The 18,153-nt window shown below is 45.1% G+C and overlaps 1 protein-coding gene across 2 annotated transcripts in view; it reads left to right on the top strand.

Annotated features, from left to right (window-relative positions):
- OR6V1 (olfactory receptor family 6 subfamily V member 1) overlaps positions 1 to 7,038 on the top strand; it is a 39,932-nt gene extending 32,894 nt beyond the window's left edge. Inside the window, exons 1-2 of one of the 2 annotated variants that reach the window (XM_081176809.1) lie at positions 1,844 to 2,146; positions 6,053 to 7,038. In XM_081176809.1, coding sequence (XP_081032935.1) covers positions 6,078 to 7,022 — 945 coding nt within the window. In that variant the 5' untranslated portion in view covers positions 1,844 to 2,146; positions 6,053 to 6,077 and the 3' untranslated portion in view covers positions 7,023 to 7,038. Of the gene's footprint in view, positions 1 to 1,843; positions 2,147 to 6,052 lie in introns of those variants that run through there. The other variant, XM_081176810.1, reaches the window with a different exon arrangement.
- Positions 7,039 to 18,153: the final 11,115 nt, after the last annotated feature.

Below are 18,153 nucleotides of genomic sequence, written 5' to 3'. Positions count from 1 at the left end.
AATATATACAAACATAAAAGGACAAAGGCATAAAAACCGATATATTCGGCACCAGAAGGAGAACACCACGATGCAAGGGTGGGTCATTGAGCAGAGCCAAATAACAGCTTGGGGCCTGGGGAGCTCCAAGGGACGGATCGCAGAAAAAGGAAAACTGAAGACGAGGTCCGACATGCACTCTCATCATAACTGTCCGATTACTTTTTGATGATGTTGTTGTTTTTTAGTGGTTTTTGTGTGTGAGATAACCGCGTTCAGGAATCTCGCCACCTGCAGAGTTACAGAGGGATCTGTGTCCTGCAAAAGTAGTGCGGCGTGTGACTCAACAGGCCTGCCAACCAAGCGCAATAAAACAGGACCCAGGAATTTAGTCCTGGCTATGCTATGTAGGGGACAGTTGAACATTATATGTGGAAGAGATTCAACAGTTTTCCCGTCACACACGCATAGCGGAGACACCAAACCCTTGGAAAATCTGTGGCTCAGCAGGTTCGATGGAAGGACATTGAACCTTGCACGAATAAATGCAAGTCGGTGTGGTACAGATGAAAGAGATGACATGTATGATGGAAGGCCAAGTGGTGGGGTTATTCCGTGATACCTGGGGGAGCAGACACCCCCACCCCAGGCGAGGTTGTGTTGATTTTCAATGTCTGCTAATCTTTGCTCTATAAGGCTTTTGGCTGAGCGTATGTTCGTCTTTAAGGAGTCCGCTGGGGAAATTCCGATGCTCAGAAGTTTGGCTTGGATTTTTCCTACCCACGGATTGACAAAGTCGTCCCGCCAGAGGCACTGGAAAAGGTAATGGTCGGGAAGCCTATGCCAGCTAGACAGCCAATAGCCAAAGACTCGCTTCCAGATGACAGTTTCCAATGATGCAATCCTTAACTCCAAACGTATGGCTGCGTTGCTCACACACATGGGGAGTTTCAGGAGGCGACGGAGAAACTGACTCTGCAATGTCTCAAGCGATGTTAAATTGGACCCTGGGGCCCAGAGCGGTGCAGCATAACAGAGGGTGGAAACCACTTTTGCGTGGTATACCTTCAATGCCGAAGGGATGTGGGAGGCTCCGTCGGCCGCAAAAAATTGGAGTAGAGTATAAAGTATTGTTCTCCCTTTGTTTAGTAAATACTGTATCTGTGGCTTCCAGCTTAGGTTGTAGTGAAAAAAGACTCCCAGGTATTTAAATTTGAAAACCTGTTCTAATTGGACTCCATCCAACTTCCAGCTGTAAGTTTTCCGAGACCTGGTAAAGACCAGGACTTTAGATTTCTCATGATTAATTGTCAGATGGTTGAGTTTGCAATAAGCCGCAAAAGTCTTTAGAGCTCTGCATAAACCGACCCTAGAGTAGGAAAGGATCGCTGCATCGTCGGCATATAGGAGCAGAGGGCAGCGGAAATCAGCTAGGCGGGGGGCATGAATGTTGGCTTGAGACTCATTCAGAAAGAGCTTAATATCGCTAATAAACAAGTTAAAGAGGAGTGGGGCCAAAATGCAGGCTTGGCGCACACCTCTATTTATTGGGACCTCGTTGGATAGGTTTCCCGCCGGTGTGAGTCTCACTCTAGCCGACGACCCCTGATGTAATTGGGTTATAAGCCATAACAGCCTTCTATCTATGCCCCATCTCTCTAATTTCTTCCATAGACAGTTTCTTGGGATACTGTCGAAGGCGGCCTTTAGGTCTATGAAAGCGACACATAGGCGCCCCCGACTCGGGGCAGAATATTTTCTGGCAAGATGATACATAATTACCATATGGTCAGTGGTCGAATAATTATAAAAGTACTTGCTCACATACAGCACTCTGAATGTGGAAGAAATCAGGAACAGAGAATCTCTTCCAAATGCAGTTGTCTGGAAAATACTAAGGTGCTCTTTCTAGATCAATACACATTTCTGGGGGTTTTTGGATCTTGTACCAGAGAAAAGAAGGCATGTCTGTGCTCATTAAAAACAGGGGGGTGGGGGGGAGAGAGATCTTAGAGAGAAATAGATGTTGAGGAGATCAAAACAAGCAGACATTTAAATTGCTTTCTCTCTGTGTGAATCCAACCCTAAGCTGCCTGCCTCACTTCTCTACTCATGGAAGAATCTTTCGCTTTCATATCTAGCCTGTGTTCCGAAGACTCACAGCACTGTAAGTAATTTCCTAAGATTACTCTCCCATTGATTTATTGCATTGGGTGCCCTGGGGCCCTCCAGTCTTACTACCTGCCCTGAAACAAAGAGGTATCACACCAAAAGGAAGTTTGTGGATTGGATCCAGCTCCTGAACCAATTTTGCTTGGCTCACACTGTCCCAATCGAACTTTAATTAAGGCGTGTTTAAAATGCATTTCTCATAGTTTCACTTGTAAGGCAAAAGAAAGAAGAAAATTGCTTTCAAACATCACATTGTTCAACCCAATAATGTTACACTTCTTTTTGGGTCCTGCATGCAATTCCTCAATTGTGGCACTTAGAGACTTTTATTATAAGGTCAGGCAACTCTAGGCTGACTATACGTCAGGAAAACTCCTGACATGTCCTGTTGCTGGTGTCAGGAATTCTACTTTTTTAAATATGGCAACCCTAGGCAACTCAAAATATGGAGAGAAGCCCCTGGACCACATTTGGATAATAAAATGACCCGGCGGGGGTACATTACATGAAGCCTCTCCAACTGGTGCCCACCCTTTCGCCACCCTTAAAACTTCTGTGATTTCCTTGAGCTGTTTTGCTAAATTGGGTAAAAAATAGAAGGGGGCAGCTTAAATTAGAAGATGAGATTGGTTTAAAAAAAAGCAAGCTTGTGCAAAACCAAGAAGCCCAAACCTTTAAAATTCTACACATTTGTTGAAAGTTTTCAATGTAATGCAAGTTATTCAGGCAATAAAAAAAAGAATATGCATTGTCAAGAACATGCATTGTAAATAAGGGCAACATAAAAATACAAATGGGGACGCGGGTGGCGCTGTGGGTAAAACCTCAGTGCCTAGGACTTGCCGATCGTACGGTCGGCAGTTCGAATCCCCGCGGCGGGGTGAGCTCCCGTTGCTTGGTCCCTCCTCCTGCCCACCTAGCAGTTCGAAAGCACCCCTAAGTGCAAGTAGATAAATAGCTACCGCTTTCTAGTGGGAAGGTAAACGGCGTTTCCGTGTGCTGTGCTGGTGCTGGCTCGGCAGCTGCAGCTTCGTCACGCTGGCCACGTGACCCGGAAGTGTCCTCGGACGGCGCTGGCTCCCGGCCTCTTAAGCGAGATGAGCGTGCAACCCTAGAGTCGGACACGACTGGCCCGTACAGGCAGGGGTAGCTTTACCTTTACCTTTACAAAAATACAAAGCGGCAAAGGTGCACTCAGGGCAGGATTATTTATTTATTTTTTTAGCAACCAGACACTCAACAAATCATCTTACATTTTTCAAGCAAATGGGCTCACTTAAAAAAGGGAGGTTGGGATGGGTTGGGGGGGGGAACGGATGTTCTGCAGGCCAAAACAAGCCCATCCTCTCAATAAATAAGTACCATATATGCTTGTTGGGACACGGGTGGCGCTGTAGGTTAAACTACAGAGCCTAGGACTTACTGATCAGAAGGTCGGCAGTTTGAATCCCCGTGACGGGGTGAGCTCCCGTTGTTCAGTCCCTGCTCCTGCCAACCTAGCAGTTCGGAAGCACGTCAAAGTGCAAGTAGATAAATAGGTACCGCTCCAGCGGGAAGGTAAACGCCATTTCCGTGTGCTGCTCTGGTTTGCCAGAAGCGGCTTAGTCATGCTGGCCACATGACCCGGAAGCTGTACACCGGCTCCCTTGGCCAATAAAGCGAGATGAGCGCCGCAACCCAGAGTCGGCCACAACTGGACCTAATGGTCAGGGCTCCCTTTACCTTTTTATGCTTATTGGAGTGAATGAGGATGCTTACAAAAATCCTATTCAAGTTTCAGAAGGTCTCTCCAGACAAGTGTGTTTTTTGTGCCTGTATTTTGCAACCTATCATTGACACAACAATGGTGTGTTAGTGGTAGATTTATACTGCACATCATTCTGCATATTTTTTGTTGTTGTTGTTGTTGTTCTGTGATATATCTCCAGTGTTACCTTATTAGCATCATTCTGAAATCCTGGACACCTGATTGTGTTTTTCAAAACAACGTGACACCACAATGTGATTTCGGTTCAAAAAATACAACCCAAATATGCATATTTTGTGCAGTATGCACAAAGCACAAAATTTAATGGAAAATGAATTGAAAAGCTTACACAAAGGTGCCTTTAAGGAGAAGAAGACATACAAAATGTGTATAAAATACATACAATTTAGAAGTTGTTTTTTGTTTTTTTACTTTTTTATCTGCAAAAAGTGGATGGGACAGACCTATGGTTGAGCACATTCAAAACTGTCATGAAGTGGAAATAGGGTGATTTGTCTATCCTTAGCTTGTGAGCTTCCTTATTCCGAGACATCTGACTGGCCAGTGTTGGAAACAGAAGGCTGGTCTAGATGAAACATCTGATTTGAAAAAGCCTTTTCTTACATTCAAATGGAGAGCAAAGAGAACTGTGGAACATAGAAAGAGAAGGTAGAGAAAGACTTGTGAATTTGGGAACAAAAATGTGAAAAGGGATGCAGAGAGGGAAGAAATTACTATGGGGTGAGGGAAGATGATATGAGGGATGCAGCAGAAAGAATGAAGAGTGGACCTGCTATGGAGTGTTCAGGGGAAAGGCGTTTAAAGGATAATTGGTTAAAAATAAAGTGTTGGGTAACGAAGGAGTATAGCCCTCCTCCTGAGCTAATAAAAAATATGGTTATGGATTAGTCACCAGTTCTGCTCGAAGATATGATTTGGGGAGAAGAGAGGAGGGAGGGACTGTTCTTTATCAAGGACAAGAAATCCAGGACCACCACTGACACTGGCTGTACCTTCCAGAACTGTAACTCAAAGACTTGGCCCTCCCTCCCTTTCATTCTTTTCTTGTGTGTCATGTCTTCTTAGATTGTGAGCCTGAGGACAGGGGCCACTGAAGAACTGGTTTTTGTAAGCTGCATTGAGAGCTTTTTGGGCAGGGTAAAAATGCACTGGCAAATAAATCACAGTGTGCTTTTGGTGGGGAGGGGGTGGCTCCCATCTAATTTGGTGGTTCTTGATTCTAAGCTGGGATAGAAGCCTGCCGGGCGAGTGTGAGCCCTGGCACACTTTCTAGCCAGGCTCATCATCTTACAAAATATGAAATAATCCAAACAGACCTATAAGCAAAGCTCTCCCTATTCACAGCCTACATTCCAGCCTCCAGGCGGTTTGCTCTCCCTTCCGAGGAGCTTATTTTACATCTTCACTGAGTTTGAAATGACTCAAAGGCAACCCAGTACCTTTATCACATGATCTAAGGTTACACCACTCACATGTTAGCTACCAGAGAAACAACGATCAGTTAATCATTGACTTAGCAAGAACTCAAAAGTGCTTGCCCCGGCTTTCAATACAGCTTCATGGAAAATCCCCATGTTAGCAACAATCATTAATACACATAGCCATTCCCATTTCAGTAAATTAAACAATATTACTTAACAGGGTACCCTTTTCCTGATCCCTTTGGGATAAAAGTGGGGCATCAAAACTAAAAACGACAGACATCAGGAAAATCTTCAACTCTGTCTTGATCGCAGTGAGTTCTTTATTCCTTCAGTAGCGCTAGGACAGAGAGTAGCCCATGTTGTCCCAACCATCATGGCAAATAGTCAGGGATAATAGGAATTATAGTACAGCAACATATGGTGACTCCCTGCTCTAAAGCTTTGTTATTGTCTTCTTACCTATGAATGGGGTTAACCTTTCTGGTTCTCTGTCTGTGCAAGTGTTTTATCTTCAGATTACCCTTCTTTTGGGGGGTTGGTAATGTGCTTGTTCTCCCCACTGCCCTTTTCGTTCTCTCAATATGTTGTGCATGATTATGAGGCAACGTGATAATGGCCTACACAAGGAGAAAGCTGGGGACGGGGGGAGATGCCACCATCCCCCCTTTATCCAGCAAAGACTAATCTGTTTATTTTGCTTGTCCTTCAGAGAGAAGAGTGGAAGAAACAGGGTGATGAGAAACCAAACACACACTGCAGAATTCATCCTGATAGGCTTCTCAACAACAAGGGGGTTGCAGAATGTTCTGTTTGCACCATGCCTGGTGTTCTACCTGGTTTTGTTAGGTGGAAACACTGCTATTGTTACAATGACCTGTCTGGATCCTCGTCTTCACACACCTATGTATTTCTTCCTGTGTAATTTCTCTGTGGCAGAGACTCTGGTCACATCCACTGTGGTCCCCAGAATGTTGGCAGGCCTAATGGTGGAAAGAAGCGCTATCTCCTTTGGAGGGTGCCTGGCTCAATTTTACTTCTATTTTTCGCTGGGATCCACAACCTTCCTTCTGCTGGCTGTAATGTCAATTGACCGCTACGTGGCCATTTGCCATCCTCTGCATTACTCTGTCATCCTGAGCAGCAGAATTTGCATCCAGCTTGCCCTTGGATCCTGGGCAATTCCCTTTCTTTTCATGATTCCCCCAACCATATTCAGGTCCCTGCTATCCTTTTGCAGCTCTAATCAGATTGATCACTTCTTCTGCGATAACGCACCCTTGCTCAAGCTCTCCTGTTCGGACACCCGCCTCATTGAGCTTGGGGACTTCCTCCTTGCGATTCTGTTTGTCTTAAGCTCTTTTGTTGTCATAATAGCATCCTACATCGCTATCATCTCCACCGTTCTGAAGATCCCCTCTAACACTGGTCGGCAGAAGACCTTCTCCACCTGCACCTCACATCTCGTTGTGGTGGGCATCGGCTATGGCACTGCTATCTTCATCTACGTGAGGTCTGGCAAGAGCCACTCCACAGATATGAACAAAATGGTAGCCCTCTTGACGGCTGTAGTGACCCCATTCCTAAGTCCCTTCATCTTCACTTTGAGGAATCAGAAAGTCAAGGAGGTCTTCAGTGACTGGTTGGGGAATTTAAGAGGTTTACAGAGAACAAAACTGTGATTGGTGAGAATCATAAAAAAGGGGAATGTGGATCGATCTTAGAAAAAGAGGTTGATGTTGGGTATTAAATGAAATATAGAAGTTTGAAATTGGTTAATTAAGATGATTTATGCAAAATATTAATAAGGGATTAATTTGGGTACAAAGAACTTGCTGGGCTAAATTTTGAATGGTGATGCAAGAAGGGGAGGTGGGGGAAGTCCGGGAAAGTGGTTAAGAAAATAAGATTTTAAAATTATATGTGTTATTTGTGTGTAATGTTGATATGTATGTTTATGTTTTTGTGTGTTTGTCTTAAAAAATGAGAAAATCCTAATAAAAAATTATTTTAAAAAAAGAGAATCATAAAAAAGGACTGCATTTCTGGTACAGACCAAGGTCCCTCTGGTCTAGCAAAGTATATAACAGTATCCAGTAAGGATTCTCTGGACACTCAGAAAGAGAGCATGAAATTGCTGACCATTATTTATTGTCCTCCGCAGCACCTGGTGTTCAGGTGTATATGGAAATTCATTGTAGCTATCATGGCTTATAGCAGTTAGCAGAGGTAGCGACAGATTTCAGAATCTCTCTGCACCTCTGGGGATAGTCAACTGGCCTATGGATATTTGCTTCTTTTAATATTTTTAGCCTGTTGTACCAAATGTCATCTTTGGCACACAGACCAACTTCGTCACATAAAAATCCTGCTTTGTCTTTTATATAGACTTTTTATATTTTATGATTTTTATTATCTAAATTATGCCAATAAAGGCTGGACGAGTCTAGACTTTGTAGTCTTTTCAGGGCTTCCAACAGAGAGCCCCTTGGTGAAAACGCACTTGGAGGCTTCTGGTCTTAGAATGATTATAATTTTATTATTTATACATCCCACCCATCTGGCTGGGTTTCCCCAGCCACTCTTGCCAGTCAGAATGAATTTTTAAAATTGAAGCACAGTGGGAAACAACTCCTTGGGATTTCTGTTTGCTTGCAGGAAGGTTAGACCATGTTGTGTCAAAGCAAGTGTTATCTCACACTTTCTAGGGCACCTTCCCACCACTTTCCTTATTGCAAAAAAAGTCTGATCTTTTGAGGAAGCAGGTTTGTTGTGCAAGACCCCCAGTCAGCTATAGTTGCACAGCTTGAATTTGCCGATTCCTGACTGAATCCCACCTGAAAATAGATAATAGACCAGAAGTGGATACACTGGGCTGATACTTTCAGTGCAGTATCCACAGCGACTTCCTGAAAGCAAAGTTTAGATTGAGGCTCCCCCGACAATAGCCATACTGGGAGAAGAGAAAGAGCTAGTGGTTTAATGTACCATTTGTAGACTTCAATTGCTCTAAACAAGACCCTGGAGCCTTCAATCCTGGAAGTGGAGCAGCTTAGCGGTTGCCAATTCAGTGAGGACTACAGAGACTTGGTACTTGTCCAAATCGAGCCCTTAATTTGCAATTACCATTTTGTTTTAATAGACAAACTTTTTAATGAGACCCACAAGGACTTTATGACATTTTCTTAATTGATCTCGGTTGGTCCCTTTTAAAAATAATTTCACCAGGCACATCTGAGCTAATGGCAACCATTTGAAATACTGGTGACACCCGCTGGAGAATTCTGGGCTTGTCATCATCATTCCAGCACAGCATCCAGGCCAAAAGTAGTCACTATTGGGCAGATTAATAACAAACTAAATAATAAACTACACTAGCCTAGCTTGGGGAGGTGGGGGCAGGAAGCAAGCCATTTTTAGGCTGAAATATGGACATGTGGCACTATGGCTGCCAATCGGCCAGTAATTCACTGCTCTGTCCTGTAAAAAGCACATTCTGGCAGGCAACATGAATCAGATGATTAAAATATATAATGTGCAGCAGTAGCAGACAGTGCAGGCAGAGCTGTGTTGCTGACCTGGCTTCCCACTGTGGCATATATGTGGGAGCTGGAACTTAACGAGTTAAGCTTTTCCCATGATGCTACACCATTCTGACGTCATTTTTAGAAGCTCGGGCGGAGCTTGGGCAAAGTTTGCCAGTCCCACTTTGAACTTTGTGGGGAAAAGACGTGGTCTTGGTATGGCTGCTAATAGCCCTGGAAATACCTGAGGAATGTTGGAAATAGATGCTGTATAGAGACAAACGGGACTCTGTGTGTTTGTCTCGAAGCTGAATCCAGCAGGTGACAGTTTTACAACGCTGTGCGAAGCTCTGCTGAACCGTGACGGAAGAGCTGGAGTGGAAGCGTGCCGGGCAGCAATAAACCGCTAATCGAGGTTTGTAAATCAATTAGCGGGGGTCACGGCTGATAAAACAGCACAGGTTATGGGTCATCACCGCTTGTAAAACTGTCGGGAGCTTTGATCTGCGGTGTCGAGCAGAAACGGCAGGAAGTGCAGGCAGAAGCAAACAAGCAAGCGGCAGCTGCAAGACGCAGAGAAGTGCCTGCGTTGCTGTGGAGCCAAGTTGCTGAGAACTGCCAAGAGCTGAGAGCAGCTGAGGTGTCGTTTCTCCACGGAACTAAGGAGCCGGAGGAGCTGGTGCGTTTGTAAGTACAGCTTGGGGCCCCTTGGGAGAACGGAAAGAGATGGCGGACGGCCATGAATCATTCTCCGTACCCTTCAAAAAATTAAACGGCCAAAATTGGGGAGAATGGAGCAGAAAGCTGAAGGCCTGGCTGGTAGCCAAGGGTCTGTGGGACGCGGTCCTAGGGCCTCCACTGCCTCAGCCAGCCGCCGGAGCTGCAGCAGCAGTAATTGCAGATGCGCATGCTTCGCGGAGGAAAAATCAGAAAGCCCTGGGAGCTATAGTGCTCAGTTTGGAGGGTTCACAGTTGCCCCATGTGGAGGGTTTGGAAACTGCGCATGAAGCTTATGCTGCTCTTGAAAGAGTGCACCACAGAACCACGGCTGGTGCTAAAATCCATACCACCAGGCGGTTGTTTGAAATGAAGCTACGTCCAGGTGGGGACATAAGACAACATGTTACAGAGATGCTCTCTGTGTTTAATGAACTGCGGCTGTTGCAGGTGAACTTTACTGATGAATTGAAGGTTTATGTTTTGCTAAGCTCTCTGGACAAAAGTTATGACAATTTATGTCTAACTTTGGAATCTATGAGTCCGCAGGATCTGACTTTGGCCTACGTCACAGGACGCTTGGCTGACGAACAGGAGAGACGGCTCAGGGAGAGCAAGTCTGGCGCAGCAAGCTCCACCGGGAAAAAGGGGGGGGCGAAGCAAGATGAGAGCTTTGTTCAGGCTTTTGCAGCTCGTCGGTGTTACGTGTGTGGATCTCACAGTCATTTGAAAAGAGACTGCCCACAGAAAGCGAGAGCAGCTGGGCAGGAAGCCTTCAAGGACACCTATCATGGAAATCAGTCGGGTTTCCATGGGAACCAGTCTGGGAGAGGAGGCCAGCCTGGGAACGCAAGAGGAGGACGTGGAAAACAACACGAGACGTATCAGATAGCAGCGAGCATGGCTTTGTTCGAAGACGGCTGTGTGGAAAATTCCAAGTTTCGCTTTGTTATTGACTCTGCAGCTAATCGCAATTTGATTCCAGAGACACCTGCTGTCGAGCGGTGGAAGTGCACGGCAATACCTGCCGGGAAATCTGTACTGTTTGCAAATGGACAGAAAGGAAATCTGACTAACGTTGTAAATCTGCATTTTCGTGTTTTGCAGGAAACGCTGGAGTGTTGTACCGTTCCTGGGATGCACCACTGTCTGTTATCTGTGCCTTATTTACTGAAAAAGGGATTTACGTTTTCTTTTCAGGATGATGTGTGCACAATCTCCAAAGGAGGGAGGATGCTTGCCAAGGTTAAAAAGGGGCAGAATGATCTTTTCATTCTTAAAACGTCTCTGGAGGGTGAGGGGAAGGTTGAGAAAGCACAAGCCCTGTGTACTGAGATTCCCGCTCAAGTGCAATGTGCACATATTTGGCATGCTAGGACGGCTCATAGTTCAGTAGAAGAACTACAGGTGCTGCCGGAAGTTTCTAAAGGGTGTAAGATTTCAGAATGTGGACATGATGTAAGTTGTGAAACTTGCAAGCTGGCAAAGATAAAAGGATGCAGTTATCCAAAGATTGAGAGGATAACCACTAGGCCTTTTGAACAAATTCACATAGATTTGTGGGGTCCTGTGAAGGAACCAAGTCTGGGAGGGTCAAGATATCTGCTCTCAATGCAGGATAATTTTACCCAGAATTCCTGGACACATGGTCTTAAATCCAAGGATGATGCAGCACAGCTGATCAAACGTTGGATTGAGGAGGTGGAACAAAAGTTTTCCACCAAAGTGCAAGCTGTCACAAGTGACAGGGGAGCTGAGTTTACAGGTTCTGTTTTGCAGAAGTACTTTCGCAAGAAAGGAATACGTCACACAGTGACTGCACCCAATCAGGGGGGGAAGGCAGAGCAGATGAGTCAGGCTCTGGTTAAAACTGCTCAGGTGTTGCTGAAAGATTCTGGGTTACCTCCAAGGTTTTGGTTGGAGGCAATCAAGTATGTGAGCTTCACCTGGAACCGCACCTACAATTCCATGGTAGGGGACACACCGTTTGGGCTGTTGCATGGCAGGAAACCCCAGATTCATTTTTTGCGCAGGTTTGGATCGCATGCTTCTGTGTCAGTACCTGCAGCGTTGCAGGGGCCAGATGGATCCAAGTTCCGAAAAATGATCTTCTGTGGGTATGAGCCAACAGCGAATGCGTGGAGATTTGCATTTCCATCAGGTGATCAGAGTAAGTTACTGATCAGCAAACACGCTGAGTTCTATGAGCAGGATGAAAAGTCAAAACCTGCTGCCAAGCGTGATGTTCTCTCAGAGTGTCTCTCTGATTCAGAACAGGAAGATTCTGAGGGGGAAGAAGGGGAGGAAGAAGAAACTGAGTCTGATGATGACGATCAGGGAACTGACCAAAGTCAGGAACAGGAGAAGGTATCTGTAGTTTCTCCACAGGTTAAGAGAACACCCAAAAGCGAGCCCAGTTCTCCGGTAAGTGTAATGGAGAAGGTCCGAAAACGTTTTAAGTCAGAGGGGGAATCCCGTGAGGGTGAGGACACAGGTCCTGGTGGCAGTGAGTCAGAGGTAACATCTGAGTTTGTGCCCAGAAGGTCCAGTCGCTCAACGAAGGGAATTCCGCCGGACAGGTACCAGGCGACAAGCGCATGGGCCTGGTTCGCACAGTGTGATTCTGGGAGTGTTGAAGGGGTTCAACGGGTGCCTGGGAAAGATGCTGGGAAAGAGCACAAGGCAAAGGGGAAGGTGTTGAACTCAAAAGGGTCTTGTCAGAAGGTGCAGCAAGGGGGGGTGTGGGAGCTGGAACTTAACGAGTTAAGCTTTTCCCATGATGCTACACCATTCTGACGTCATTTTTAGAAGCTCGGGCGGAGCTTGGGCAAAGTTTGCCAGTCCCACTTTGAACTTTGTGGGGAAAAGACGTGGTCTTGGTATGGCTGCTAATAGCCCTGGAAATACCTGAGGAATGTTGGAAATAGATGCTGTATAGAGACAAACGGGACTCTGTGTGTTTGTCTCGAAGCTGAATCCAGCAGGTGACAGTTTTACAACGCTGTGCGAAGCTCTGCTGAACCGTGACGGAAGAGCTGGAGTGGAAGCGTGCCGGGCAGCAATAAACCGCTAATCGAGGTTTGTAAATCAATTAGCGGGGGTCACGGCTGATAAAACAGCACAATATATACCCTCCAACATTTCTCCAATGAAAATACAGTGGTACCTCGGGTTAAGAACGTAATTCATTCCAGAGGTCCGTTCTTAACCTGAAACTGTTCTTAACCTGAAGCACCACTTTAGCTAATGGGGCCTCCTGCTGCCACCGCGCTGCCAGAGCACGATTTCTGTTCTCATCCTGAAGCAAAGTTCTTAACCCGAGGTACTATTTCTGGGGTAGCGGAGTCTGTAACCTGAAGTGTCTGTAACCTGAAGCGTCTGTAACTCAAGGTACCACTGTAGGGACGTCCTATTCCATCAACCTCATCATCATATCTAGACCCTGCCACCCTGGGCGGCTTCCAACAGATATAAAAACATAATGAAACTATACAGAGCCACTTTCAGATGTTTTCTAAAAGTTTTATTATTAGTTATGTCCTTGGCTCAGGGGTCACACCCTCCAACACTTCTCTGACAAAAATCAGGATGTCCTAAGGAAAAGCGGGACATTCCAGGATCAAATCAGAAACCAAGAAGGCTTCTGTAAATCAGGGACCGATCCTGGAAAATAGGTACACTTGGAGGGTCTGTGCATGTCACTGAAGGTTGCTGAGGATTTGGGGAGGAGAAGGCAGTGGGAGTTCAATTTGATGCTGGCATTGAGTCAGGAGCAGCAGATTGGCTCCACTGTCACACCAGCACAATGGCAAGCTCCCTGCTGCCTTGCCCCATCCAGTACGTAACTGGCAGTGATATGTGGCATTAGGAAGGAGGTCAGGTCAGAAGTGCAGCCCCACCTATGCCGCTCCACCTGCTGTTGTTGTTGTTTAGTCGTTTAGTCGTGTCCGACTCTTCGTGACCCCATGGACCAGAGCACGCCAGGCCCTCCTGTCTTCCACTGCCTCCCGCAGTTTGGTCAAACTCATGCTGGTAGCTTCGAGAACACTGTCCAACCATCTCGTCCTCTGTCGTCCCCTTCTCCTTGCGCCCTCAATCTTTCCCAACATCAGGGTCTTTTCCAGGGAGTCTTCTCTTCTGCTACTGCTTATCAAATATTGTTTGCTCTTGAGCTTATCACTGGACCCGCCAGGCTCCACCAACATACTCTCCAACATGCCGCAGAGGGAAATCAGGGCACATATATTTCGGGCTCACGTTCTCGCAGAAGCCAGAACAGTACAGTCAGAAGCCAGGGTGCCATCTGTAATTCCAGGATGTCCCGCTCTAAGCAGGACAGTTGACAGGTAAGTATCCACAAACCACACATGATTCTGAGCAATGACACTGTCACTCCTCTAGTTCATATTTATCTATAGATCTTATCAATGGGGAACAAACTGTGTAGGGGGTGCAGGGGCCTTGTGCCAGACCTGTGTGCCTGCCCAGAATTTTCCCATGTGTGTTGGCTCTGGCTAACCCACATCCAACCTACCTGCATTGGGTAGGAAGGTCGAAGGATTATTTTACATGTGTTTTTTGTGTGTGACTGTGCTCAGTTCCCTATCACAGGGAGGATTCTAAGTGCATTCAGCCAAAACTCACTTCAGACCTCTGCATCTGATGTAGGAAAGTCAGGAGGTGGAGTATATATCCCAAGTTCCCCAATTTTCCAGAGACATGCCCAGAATCACGAAAGCCATTCCAGTTTCTGATTTGATCCCGGAATGTCCCTATTTCCTATGCCACTGCTGCCATGGAGGATGAGCCAGCGCTTGTCCCGAGCAGTGGCGATAGCGAGGAAGCATCTCGATGCCTCCCCAGGGCCACTGTTGTCGGCCTCCTCCCTTGGGCACCTATGGGACCGCCTCTCCTGATATGCCCTGTGGAGGACCTTAAGGTACACAAATGACAACACCTTGGAGGTCCCAAGTCGCAAGGTGGTTAGATTGGTCTCAACTAGGGCCAGGGCCTTTTCAGTACTGGCCCCGACTTGGTGGAACGCTCTTGTCACAAGAGACTAGGACCCTGTGGGACTTGACATCTTTCCGCAGGGCCTGCAAGATAGAGCTGTTCTGCCTGGCCTTTGGTTTGGACTCAGTCTGACCCTTATGTCTTCCCTCCCCTTATGGTTTTGATCTATGGGCTACTTTTAAAATGAGGCTGCATTTTAAATTGCATTTTAACTAGTATTTTAAATTGGGGTTGTTGTCCCCCCTCCTATTATGTTTCTATTGTAATTTTACTGGTGTTAGCCGCCCTGAGCCCGGATCTGGCCGGGGATGGCCGGTATAAATAAAATTTATTATTATTCATTATAGCAGCTGCTGGAGAGTGGGCAAGGAGAAGGAGAGACTGCCACCACTGAGTCCTAGCCCCAAGTGACGCGCCAGCTCTGAGGGGCAGGCAGAGGGCAGAGCGGAAAGAAAGGGGGAGCAGAGCACAAGGAGTCAGTGGAAACAGCAGCTATTAACCACTCTCAATTCCACCCTGATAATTGCCACCTGCCCGGATTTTAATTTGTCTGAATTAATTTTAAGGTGTATTTTAATTAAGTGATGCCTGTTTTTATGCTTATTGTGTTGTTTTTATGATGTTAGCCACTCTGAGCCCGGCCTCAGCCAGGGAGTTCAGGATACAAATAAATAATTTATTATTATTATTATTATTATTATTATTATTATTATTATTATTATTATTAAAAAAACCTTTGTGGGTCCACATCTAATCTTGCCCCTTTCTAAAAATTTGTTCATTGGCGTGTGTTTTTCTTTTCTTTGGTAAATCTGCCAAAGAATAAAATAAAATAAGATCAAGATCAAGGGTTTTTCTCAGGATGCTGGAGGGTTTGTGTTAAGTTGTGGGTGAACATATCAGACGACACAGCAATTCTTCAAACAGCTCTTGTTTATTCACAGGCCAGAACAGAACTGAACTGAAGGGTTCAGCCAGCCTGCTTATATAGAGCTCCACTACAATGCAACTGTAACACTTTCTGTAACTATCCAATCACTATTTCAATCCCTTATTTGCATATGTGGACCTGAGTGAAAACTCTTGGGAAATTAATCCTGCGTCCAGTCAGGCTTCCCCTGTGCAGCTCTGTTCGGGGAGCTGACCTGGCCGGGAGCAGAGTTAGCAGCGGCCCTGCATCCGTGTGAGATGAGGGATAAATCAAGTCCAAAGACAGTTGGGTTCTTATCTCTAGAAGCGTTTATTTACAAAGCAATAAATCCATCAGAACATTCAGCCATTTCCCTGTGCTTTCCAAAAGCACTCTCGCAGCTTCTGTGCCAAGCTGCTTCTCTCAGTCTCACTCAGTCAGAAGTGAAAGCAAGTCTGAAAGCAGACACACACTGTGACGCACTTCCCTGCATCAAGCTCCTCTCAGATACAGGACACCACGGAGTTTTAACCCTGTCAGTTCCAAACTCCACAAAAACTATCTATAGTATCCCCCTGCTGGCCCAGGGTGAGAACTTCAGTACATAACAGTTTGTGCTTTCTCCCATTGGTGTACTGGTGGCGGCACTCAGCCTTCTGATAGGAAATGCTCTGTGGGCAGGGGGAGGAAAAATGGGGGGTCAAGGAGAGTCAGCTGGAGGAAGTGAGAAATGTCCCTATTCTCATCTGAGGAATAGGGAAACTGGGGGTGAGGGCAAGTGCTCATGGTCTCATGATCCCTGCATAGTTTGTGCCCTCACATGCTCTTTAGAGTTTAGACTGCCTGGATAGGACTAGGAAGACAGTTTTAAACTCTGAATGCATTTGTAATTTATGTGCCTTGAAATAATTATAGCAAAATCAGAGTGAGGGTTCCATCAGTAATACAAACAAGGTAATCAAACCAGGCAGAGGGCCTTCTTGGTAGTGGCACCCACCCTATGGAACGCCCTCCCACCAGATGTCAAGGAAATAAACAACTATCCAACTTTTAGAAGACATTTGAAGACAGCTCTGATCAGGGAAGTTTTTAACGTTTGAAGTTTTATTGTGTTTTTAATGTTCTGTTGAAAGCCGCCCAGAGTGGCTGGGGAAGAAATAAATTATTGTTATTATTATTATTACAGACCAATAAATTTAAAGATTATAATACAAAATTAATATTGTGATACAGTGGTGCCTCGCAAGACGAAATTAATCCGTTCCGCGAGTCTCTTCGTCTAGCGGTTTTTTCGTCTTGCGAAGCAACCCTATTAGCGGATTAGCAGATTAGCGCTATTAGCGGTTTAGCGGCTATTAAAGGCTTAGCGGCTATTAAAGGCTTAGCGGATTAGTGGCTAAAAGGCTATTAGCGGCTTAGCGGCTTAGAAAAAGGGGGGGGAGCAAAAAAAAATCGGAACACTCACAAGACGTTTTCGTCTTGCAAAGCAAGCCCATAGGGAAAATTGTCTTGCGAAGCAGCTCAAAAATGGAAAACCCTTTCGTCTAGCGGGTTTTCCGTCTTGCGAGGCATTCGTCTTGCGGGGCACCACTGTACTTATAAAATGGATGACTAAAACCCCCAAGACAATGTGTTATAGTGTAATGCAAATATTTGTAACAACCAATGCATCAGTGAAGTTACAAAACAGTACAGGACTAAGTGCCAATAACCAATATGAAAGTTATGTATAATGGAGGCACTAAACAGTAAGTGACATAAGTAATAAACAATGCAAAGGTTGTATATCAATAAATAAATTTCATGTGTCCCAAGGGTTAAATGGACACTATATATCAGTAGAAATTGGTACTAATATCAGTGAAAAGAATAAATGAAGTTAACAAATACCATACATCAGGGGAGTTTATATACAAATTCCAGGCGGTAGTAAAGTCAATATTGATGAAAACTCTGGAATATTTTTTTGTTTTGCTATTTCCTCAGAAACTACTGTAATAGACAGCAACCAAGATTGATTCTTCCCATGACAACACTGGGCACACCTCAATTTAAAAATGAATAAATCAAAACAAATCCACTTGTTAAAAATGGGCAATTGAAAAGTGTGGCACAAATTAATGACTAACAGGAATACATGTAAATACCCTGCCAGCAAATCAGGAATACCTGTAAACAAATAAGGCAATTTCTCTTCTTAAAATAATGTATATTTTGAACTGCTGATTTTATGTATACTTGAGTTATTTTTTTACGTCAACCTGTTTTTAACTCCTGATTTTTTAATTGAAAATCTTGGTGTGCGTTTCATGCTTTGTGTGAACTGATTATCAGTTTCTAATAAACATTTTTAAAAATAATTTTTAAAAGAGTGGATGTTAAATAAAAACAGTTTTTCACTTCATTCATTTCAAGCTTAAAAAGAACCACCACGGTACACAAAAATAGGTGTTTTTATCCAAATTAGCAGGAGTCAGGAGGACAGCCTAAGCTCAGATTTACTTATTTTTTTAATGAAGACGGAGCACAATCTCCACTGGCTGGAAAACTGGGCCTCTCAATAACTCTTTGGCCTCATAGCTTATTACAAGGAACTTATAATACTTTGAGGTAGCTTTGCAGTTCTTCTAGGGGTTCTCAGGGGAGGGC

The sequence above is a fragment of the Podarcis bocagei genome, assembly GCF_964188305.1.
Source record: "Podarcis bocagei genome assembly, chromosome: 17".
NCBI classification, from domain to species: domain Eukaryota; kingdom Metazoa; phylum Chordata; class Lepidosauria; order Squamata; family Lacertidae; genus Podarcis; species Podarcis bocagei.
Note: the sequence above shows the minus strand (reverse complement) of the source record. Positions and strands in the feature narration are given on the sequence as shown.